Here is a 10413-nt window from a genome sequence, read left to right as displayed (position 1 = left end):
AGAGTCTCCCGTCTGTCCTGAGCCGCCAGAGTCTCCCGTCTGTCCTGAGCCGCCAGAGTCTCCCGTCTGTCCTGAGCCGACAGAGCCGCCCGTCTGTCCTGAGCCGCCAGAGCCGCCAGAGCCGCCCGTCTGTCCTGAGCCGCCAGAGCCGCCCGTCTGTCCGGAGCCGCCAGTTAGCCAGGAGCTGCCGGAGCCGCCAGTCAGCCAGGAGCTGCCGGAGCCGCCTGTCACGCCGGCGATGCCGGAATCGCCCTACACTCCGGAGCTGCCGGAGTCTCCCGTCCATTCGGGACCCGTGGCTAGGGTCCCCAGTCCGAGGTCGGCGGCGAGGGTCGCCGATCTTAAGAGGCCACGGAGACGGTTAAGGAGGCGGAGAAAGACTATGGTGGAGTGGGGTCCACGTCCCGCGCCAGACAGACACCCACCCAGACCCTCCCCTATAGGTTCAGGTTTTGCGGCCGGAGTCCGCACCTTTGGGGGGGGGGGGGGGGGGGCTGGGGTACTGTCACGTTCTGACCTTAGTTCCTTTGTTTTGTCTTTGTTTAGTATGGTCAGGGCGTGAGTTGGGTGGGTTGGCTATTTATATTATTTATTTAGGTAGCCTGTTTTCCATTGTGTTTTGTGGGTGGTTATTTTCAGTCTTTGTGTGTCTGCACCAGACAGAACTGTTTCGGTTGTTACTTTGTTGTTTTTTGTTATTCAGTGTTCAGTTTTGATTATTATTAAGTAAGATGAACACTAACCACGCTGCGCTTTGGTCCTCTCCTTCTTCCACCCAAGACAACCGTTACAACTAGACAGAAGAGATTTTGGTTAAACACACTTTCTACAACTTCTACATCTGATGAACTCAAAATTGTATCATAAACCCTAGAAATGAAACCTCTTAAGACTGGGCGGCGGGTAGCCTAGCGGTTAGAGCGTTCAAATTCCTGAGCCGACAAGGTGAAAGGCACTTAACCCTAATTGCTCCTTTAAGAGCTTCTGCTAAATGATGTAAATGTACATATAAACGGGAGTGATAGGGCTCCCGAGTGGAGCAGAGGTCTAAGGCACTGCATCTCAGTGCTTGAGGCGTCACTACAGACATCCTGGTTTTATCCCAGGCTGTATCACAACCGGCCATGATTGTGAGTACCATAGGGAGGCGCACAATTGTCCCAGCGTCATCTGGGTTTGACCGGGGTAGGCTGGCATTGTAAATAATAATTTGTTCTTAACTGACTTGCCTAGTTAAATAAAGGTTAAAAAAATCATAGATAAGCATTCAGAAGGCAAGGTCTTGATCTTGATCCTGACTGTTCCAGTGTAGTTAGCCCCTTGTCTGTCTCTCACAATCATAGACAGCATCAACTTCTGTTCAACAACATCACACGAGGAGGAAATCATTTTGATAAAACAAACTTTTAAAACCTGCCATTGTACGTAAAGATAAACCATGTCACTCCCTCACCCTTGTCCCTCTGCGGTAGTTAAAGGGTTTGATAGAGATGATGTTGCCATCTCCAGTGATGTGGAACGGTTCTTTGGAGTAGGTTAGGACTGATAGAAAACTGCAGCACAAACACACAAACCGGAAAAGGTATCAACACTCACTGTCTAAACCTGTACTAAAGGGAAGGGAAAGCGGATACCTAGTCAGTTACACAACTGAATGCATTCATTCAAATAGGACTATGTATTGGTACAGTAATACAGTTGTGTGTATATTACAGAGAGTGTGTCATTGCGGACTGGGCCGGAGGCCAGGACAGTGTAGAGAGTCACAGGAACAGGTTCTCTGGGACATGAACCTCAACTGTACACAAACACTTATCAGACCATCAATAAATTACAATGTCCCTCTTAACAATACATGAACCTTATACCCTTGTAATAACATTGTGATAAACATGTGATAGCCATGTAAACACTGTGTATAATGTATGTGTAGTGATTGAGGTGAGGGTGTGTTACCAGGCAGCTGGAAAAGAGGTTCACACTTCGACGTGTTCTCATCCAACACACTGATATGGAAGGTCTGCTCTACATAGCCTGATGCAGTGACCAGGCCCAGACAAACACTCACCCTGCTGGCCTTCTCATAGTCTAGAGAACCGTTCAACACTATCTATACGTATACAATATTAGTCAAAAATATTTCTCTTCACTAATGTCTCATTTGTTCACGTGGAAAACAGGGGTTAGGGTTAAGCAGGGGTGTGGATTAGAGGCTAGGGTTAAAGTTAGGGTTGAAGAGACATGAAAACTGATATTTGACTAAATTGTCTGTTCCGACCTGGACATTGAAGATACCAGAGACGTTAATAGGGTTGACGATGGGCGTCTCAAACACTGCTAACTCTGGGGTGAAAAGAGAGGATGTTGACTGTAGGGAGAAAACTGGAGCTCTGCACCAGAAACTGCACCACCACACTCCTGGAGGGGGTACTTTTCTGACACAGACACAGAGGCAGGGAGGTCTATGAACCCTAGAGGGAGCCACAGCAAAGTGACCACTGCTCTAAATACTAAACAGAACATTCAGAGCTTGTGTCGACAATACAGCATGAGGTTATTGCACAGAACAGAAATACAGAGGGCAGGGTTACTGATATATTATACTGGCATATTATCTGTGTGATTTTAGAACGTGAGGAGGAAAAAGAGTAACATACTCTTCTTGTTCACCTGGGCTGAGTGTTATGGCTTGTGGTGCGGTTGCAGGGGTGGACTGGCTATCTGACATTTCTGGCAAATGTCAGATGGACTGGACCCTTTTTGGCCCAGGGAGCCTGTCTAACTTGGGAGAAGGATTTGCTAATTTGGTTAATGGGGGGACACGGAAAAAATGGGCCGATGTCAGGGCCTCGAGAAAAAATGGGCTGGTGTGTGGGCATCATGGGAAAAAAATTGCCAGTGTTGGAGAAATGCCAGGGCCGATTTCTGTTCCAAATCCGCCCCTGTGTGGTGGGGGTGGTGGTTGTGAGTGTGATCGTTGTTAGATGCAAAATGCTAAATATCTGATTACTCTCTAATATCTCTGGATAAATGTGAAGACTAAAATAGTTATTTCGAAGTGCCATGGGATTCAGGTATAAAATGTTGCAGGCAAATCTATACAATTATTTTCAGTGTGCATATTTTTTGCTGTCAATCCAGCATAATTTCTACCGTGCTCAAAATAACTGAAATCTGACTTCAGTGAGTTCAAGACAACTGGTAACTCAGGAAAAAACTAGATCTGACTGGGAAATATGTTTAGAACCGTCATCCAACTCGGAATTGTAAGTTGGGAAATCTAGCCTCTTTCTAGAGCTACGACCTGAAGATCACTGACGTCATCATGATTCGACCTAGTGTTTTTCAGAGTTCCCAGTTGTCTTGAAAGCACCATAAATCCAGAGAATGACAGACTTTGATGACAACGTTTGATGACAAAATGTGCCCTCAAGGACTGCCGCACCACCTTCCTGTTCAAGTGAGCACAGCACAACAAGGTGAGTCCAAAAATGTCTTGTATGCTGCTGCATAAATTATGTAATATGCCAGGGAGATATGTATACTGTAGCTAAGAAAGTAATACTAAGTGTATTTTGTGTAGTAAGATGTTAGTAACCCATGTGCCTCATCGGAATCCCTATTCAATTTGCCTACTGTTCTGACTTGGTGGTGCACATGTAGCCTATAACCTAAATATAGATATAATCATTGAATATTGTCAGAGCTTTCATTGTCTGCTTATATTCCCCCTTGATTTATCCTACGGTTTGGACATGGTGTACAGGGAGAACACTGCAAGAACTGCCCATGTTCTGAATTCTGTCGCTGTACATTTTAAAAGTGTTGAACAAATAGCTATATTGACTACATCTGTCCTAGTTCCCTCGTGAATGTCTTAATTGAAATTACGGATTGCCTCTTATCCGCTTGTCGTCCCCTTGTGCCATGGTTTGTACATCTCAATTGTCAGTAGAAACCACATTTGTTGAAGCAAGTCAGCCATATGAGCTGTGTTTTTTTTAAAGGCAGTATATTATATTATATATTCTTATTCCATTCCTTGCTGAGATTTGTGTATATTAGGTAGTTGTTGATGAATTGTTAGATATCACTTGTTAGATACTGTCAGAACTAGAAGCACAAGCATTTCGCTACACTCGCAATAACATCTGCTAACCATGTGTATGTGACCAATACAATTTTATTTCATTTGATTTGATTTAAATGAGGCTGAATTAACTGTTTAGCTGCCAGACAAGGCTCCGCTGATAGCCAGGTGTAGCAGTGGTAAGGTGTTGGGACTGCTGTTGGGACAGTTTTATGTAGGCCCTAACAGTTTGTGGTCACCGTTATAGTGCAATTAATGTATTGTTTAGTGTTGTGCTGTGTAGTGTAGTGGTTTTGCTGGCGTGCACCTCACCCCCCTCTCCCCCCCAAAAAATGTGTTTGCCCCACCAAGATTTACATGCTAAAATCGGCACTGATATAGACAGGAGTGTGCCTTTCCAAATCATGTCCAATCCATTGAATTTACCTCAGGTGGACTCCAATCAAATTGTAGAAACATCTCATGGATGATCAATAGAAACAGGATGCACCTGAGCTCAATTTTGAGTCTCATAGCAAAGGGTCTGAATACAAATGTAAATAAGTTATTTCTGTTTTTTATTTTTAATACATTTGCAAAAATGTCTAAAAACCAGTTTGCTTTGTTATTATGGGGTGTTTATTGTGTGTAGGTTGATGAAAAAAATATATTTAATCTATTTTAGAATAACGCTGTAATGTAACAAAATGTGAAAAAAAGTCAATGGGTCTGAATACTTTCCGAATGCACTATACTCCACCTCAGATATACAGTACATGACCACATCAACTCTGCCTGGTCTTGCCACATTTATGATCCTAAAATCAAGATGAACTGATCACATGTTCTATTATCTAACAATCACATTAAGAGGGGAGAGATTGGGAACATGAGAACTGCATATTAATTCATGTATACTGTATATATAATCCATTAGAAAGAAAGGCCTGGATGTTCCTAAAATGAATTCACATTTCGGTCGGTCATAATGCAGTAATGGCCACAAACCCATTCAAAAGAAGTGGAACAGTGTAATTACTTAGGCCTAAAGCATTTAAAGAAAACAGACATAATTGATCCAAAATGTAGATGCAGTGGCATTTACAGCTGCTATTACACACATAAAAACGTTTATAATTGAAGTGTGCAGTTGTTAATGGACATTTTTTTCAGAGACATTAAATGATGATGATGGACCCTTTTATAGAAAGCAGTGGCCCTTTTCATAAAAACACATCCAAAAGACCCTAAAAGCATCTTGTGAATGACTTAATTAAAACATGGCACATCATTATAAAATCAGCCCCATGGACATTACAAGATGTCATTGAGGTAGCTGGGGCTGGTTTTAGTACATTAGAATAATCATTAGAGGACGGAAGGCATCTGGAGAACTAGGTTATACATTGGATTTTGCACCATATGGAAAAATATGTGTGGACTAAATGTGTTGAACTACTCACTTCCAGAAAAAGGATAAGTTGTAGAAGCAGGTTGAGACATGTCACAGGAATATGATGCACCTACACAGACCTGGTCACATCATGGTCGATGAGAGGAAAACATCTGCACATGAATAGTAGACCATCAAATTTGGATTCGTCCAATTAACAGTGAACAGTTGTACATCAGGCACCTTCACACTGACATGAATAACAATTACATGACAAAATGGTGCAAATGGGTGACGACCCATTGACTGTAGGTGATTATCACCTGCTCAGTGGCTTTCAGCATATATCTCACTAGATGGCGACAAATGTGGCCCTATACATTTCTATCCCTGTGGCATTTAACATTTAATTAATCTGTAATTTCAATCATTTCAGTCATGTTTGTGCGCAATATACTTAAAGCACTTAGCTATATGTTTAATGTACTTAGACTATAGATTACATTCCGTTGGATCCTCCACAACATATGGGCCAGATTTTACATTTCTTTTAGGGCTGATTTAATTTTTACCAGCGAATTGTGTTCCATTTGCTGGAAAACCGTAAAAGCTTTGCATACATTCAAGTTAAAATAATCGGCGAAAGCACAATGCAGCCTCACATACTTTAAAGATTTAACAGTTTCTCATTTGGGATTGCTGGTTCCACAGGGGTCTTCCAGAGAATAATCGTCGTGACAAATTGAACTCGTGACCTCAGAGACGCCCGAATAATTTCTCAATCTGTATTTATAGTAGGGGTAAAATAAAAAAACGGGCATGTTTAGTACCAAAACATGACACAAATATTTATACACATCTGTCATTAATAAAAACATTGTTTTAGTAAATGCATAGGCTCCATTTTTATGACAAAGTATTTTTTTTAAATGTCGTAAACATAGTTCCACTTTGACATTATGGGGTAGTGTGTGTAGAACAGTGACACATAGTCCATTTTAAATGAAATTTAGGCCACCGATGACAAGCGCATGATGTGTGAATGTTTAGAAGATTATGATACAGATGTGTGTAGCAAAGAGGTGGCGACTAGCTAGCTATTCACTTGATCAGATTTCAAACTCTGATTGGCTGCTTCACTGCTTCAGAGATGCGACGCTCTATAACTGGCTGGAGAGCGCACGCTGGAGAAAACGAAACAGATAAAATCACTACAACTTCACCGTGCGCCTTCAGTCACGAGGATTCATACCAACAGCTGTGCGCAAAATTTACTTTATGGGAAGACATCAACCCTTCAGTGATTAATGTCAAACTGGATTCAACGTGCCATATCAAATGTGAGTATCAACAGACTAATTATACAATTCTGAAGGAGTTTGCTTTTACTATACTTCTAGACTAAAACGTACAGAAATTAATCTCCTCTTTTTTCTATTTTAGGAGTTAATTGTCACGGTGATGCTGAAATAAATAAAATGGTAAGTATTTTTCCCTTCTGTAACCTAAGCATAGATTATCATGCAATACAGTACAGTAGTGGACAATGGCATTGTAATTGTTTTATGCACAGTCTTATCAAATTGACATTATTCTGTGCGTAAAACGACAATGAATTAGATAAACTACAGGCCTGCCACATTTTAAATTAAATAGGCGCAAGGAATTTATAAACACTAAATTAACTGTCAGTCCCTGAAATAATGGCGTTATATACCAGCATACGGGGACAACATCTGCAGGGCAACGCTCTGTCCACACACGACGTTGTCCCGCATAATGACTATAGATGCCCATACCCAAATGCCTCTGCTGAGTGGTGCTATCCGCTGCAGGCTATGCCATGTGTCGGGTAAACAAAGAAATAGCAGTTTGTAAATGTGTTCTAAATTTAGGAGGCATATGGTTGTTGAATTTGCTAGAGATAATTTAAATGTTCTCTGTATGGAAAGGGCTGCATCATCATTTCCTTCCTAGTTATATTTAACTTTACTCTTGAAAGTAGATATGGTGTTTAATCACTTTGTCCATTTTGGACACATGTTTTTGCATCCCTGCAGGAAGTTTATTATACTATAGCTAAATTATAATGTTTCATCAAAGTCAGACTTTTATAGGCAGTGGTGTGTCTTTATGAGAGTACCACACAACCTGTGTTGTGGCTGCGGACTCCAGTTCCTGTTGCATCTAATAGTGTTGTCATGAGAGCAAACAGAGGCTGAAGGTCTTGGCACATTAACCTGTGTCTCAGAGGGCTTCATGTCTCTCCTCCTCTGGTCTGCTAAACATTTCTCACCTCATTGTCAGATCAGCCCCCCCCCCCCCCCCCCCCATAAAGGGCTTGAAGGTGAAGGTCACATGCCGTCATGACAATTGTAATGCCATTTGGTACTGTCATATGGTATTATCACCGACATGAAAAAGAGTTAATGGATCCTCTCAATGTTTTATTATTTTAACTACCAGTTACAATCTCTTTCAGGGTCACATGATTTACTCTTCGATCCCACTTTTTTAAGTATCAGTGTGTGTGTTTTGTTGTGTATGTTTTGTAGCCCACCTTTTTCCTTCAGAGGTAATGTTGTGTGGTTCACACACTTTTATGCTCGGTCAACCCTGTTTGATTTTGAGTGTAAGCCGACGCTGCTCACTGGTTGGTTTGGACCAATCAGAGTGGGTCCCTGTGAATCAGAGGGAGAGGAAATTAGAGCATATGGTCTTTAGTATGTCACAGCTGACTTTCATATGCAGGCACACAGCACTCTTAAGGAGACACACACCATTATACCTACATCCTGTGCCTTGAACTACATCAGAGAAACCTCAATCCCCCTACAGAAAAGTAGCCATAATTTCCACAAGACTTCAGCCTTTATATTGCAGTGTTAGGAAGAAGGGAGACTTGTTGTTTAATATTGTTAAAATAAAACCTCAAATACATTATGGTGTGGGCGGGTGATGGTTGTGTTACACACATTTAGGCACAGGTGTGGTGAAGTAAATGAACGTACAGTAGGTGTGGTGGGAGGTAACTTTGATATTACATTTGGTGTGGGTGGATCTATATGAAAACTGCTCAAGTGTGGTGTGATACAGCAGGACAGGTCGGGCATGTTTTATTGTGGCTGTGTGTTGCTGTGAAAGTTCGACATTAGAGAAGAGGTGTAGCTCTTTCATACAGTTGAAACGTAGCAGCAGTCACCCAATCAGCAATCTGAGCCTGTCCGACAGAGCCGGTCTCTATTATAGTCACCAACAAATGCAGTGTGCTTATTAGAAAGAGTTCACCAGACTTCATAAAGAATGTTCAGTGTATCAAACATCTGCTGCAGGCTGGACATTATTTACAACATGCATTATATCAGTTTGTATTCACCGGCTTAATATAAAATATTTGCAACAACAAAAGAATAGCACTCAACCACTGACTTTGTTTTCTTTAAGTGAACATAGTAATGTGTCATAGTGTGTGTGTACCAGCCTGTGTCTGACTCTGTGTACTCTCTGTCCCTCCCAGCTGTGTCTGCGTGACTCTGGAGGCTGCCTGCGGGACCAGATGCACTACATGATGAGGTCCCTGCAGGACCTGAAGTACTTTAGAAGGACCTGCCCTGCTGCTGCCCCTGCAATCACCCCTGCCCACCGCTCTGCAGTGGCACGAGCCTGCCATCAGAGGGCACTTCAGCTGGAGCGCCGTACCCGTCTGCGCATCTCTGACGCTAGTACAGCCAGCACCTATGACTCAGCCTGCTGTCTGGCCAGTCCTCTGGAGGAGGAGGAGGATGCAGGCAGCCGGCTGGGTCTGGGCCTTGGCCTGGGTCTGACCTCCCCCAGTAGTGAGAAAAGTCTGGAGTTTGACTCTGGCTACTCTGAGGCCTCCTGGCAGGACGAGGGCGTGGTGCTCAGGAGGACCAGGAATGTACGGGTGTCCTCCTCTGCCTGCCTCCGCACCAACCTGGCCCCCAGTGGCCGGGTCCGACCCAAATCCACATCAGACGCATCCCTGGAGAGTTGGACCTCATTCGAGGCCAATGACCCTGAGGACTGGACCACATCGCTGCTGACGCGGGGACGGAACAGACAACCTCTGGTACTGGGGGACAACAGCTTTGCTGACCTCATACAGAACTGGATGGACCTACCGGACTTCCCAGAACCAGCAGAACTGAAGCCCAGCTCTGGGTGCAGACTGGCTCGAGGCTTCTTGGTCAACATGAGGCGGAAAATAGCTGGCATGTCAAAGAGTGTAGAGGAGAGGGTGAGGATGAGGTCCTCAGATCCTTCTTCTCGTGTGAGTCGGACAGCTATGGCCCCCAAACGACTCTCCTGCCCCCTAGGGGTGCAGGCCCCTGCCCTGCGTCAGTCCCCCTTCTTCCACCAGTCCCACTCTGGCCTTCATGATCTAGACACAGACTTCTATCAATTCACTGCCCTCATGCAGACTGGCAGCAGACAGCCTATTATCTGTAATGACATCATTGGCTACATCTGACTCCAGGTCAGCCACTAACAGACTCCTATTCTGAACAATAGACAATGTTTCACAATTTTTGAAAAATGTTATCACTATGTTCTGACTATAAGCTGCCAAAAATAAAACATTGTATTATTTGAAATTGGAAATATTTGTTGTGTCATTAGCTATGTTTCCATGAACTTTTCCATCGATTTTTTTTCATAGAAAATACATTGCCTTCAGAAAGTATTAATATCCCTTTGACTTACAGTGGATGAAATTGCTGTTGTTATTTAGCCATCTACAGACAATACCCCATAAAGACAAAGTGAAAACATGTATTTACATTTTTGTGCAGAAACATCTAATTTACATAAGTATTCACAACCCTGAGTCAATAATTTGTTAAAGCACCTTTGGCAGTGATTACAGCTGTGAGTTTTTCTGGGTAAGTCTCTAGGTCACCTGGATTGTGCAACATTTGCCCAAATATTT

At 43.0% G+C, this 10413-nt stretch overlaps 1 protein-coding gene across 1 annotated transcript; it reads left to right on the top strand.

The window, feature by feature from the left end:
• The first annotated feature begins 6565 nt into the window (after positions 1 to 6565).
• On the top strand, positions 6566 to 10085 carry LOC110528153 (PAK4-inhibitor inka1-like). The gene is made up of 3 exons (XM_021609979.3): positions 6566 to 6802; positions 6906 to 6943; positions 8980 to 10085. The coding sequence occupies exons 2-3, from the start codon at positions 6941 to 6943 to the stop codon at positions 9952 to 9954; spliced, it is 978 nt and encodes a 325-aa protein (XP_021465654.3). The 5' UTR covers positions 6566 to 6802; positions 6906 to 6940; the 3' UTR covers positions 9955 to 10085.
• The last annotated feature ends 328 nt before the right edge of the window (positions 10086 to 10413 follow it).

This window comes from Oncorhynchus mykiss, chromosome 7 (genome assembly GCF_057628025.1).
Source record: "Oncorhynchus mykiss isolate SJ-2025 chromosome 7, ASM5762802v1, whole genome shotgun sequence".
Taxonomy (NCBI): domain Eukaryota; kingdom Metazoa; phylum Chordata; class Actinopteri; order Salmoniformes; family Salmonidae; genus Oncorhynchus; species Oncorhynchus mykiss.
This window is presented reverse-complemented; position numbering and strand designations above follow the sequence as displayed.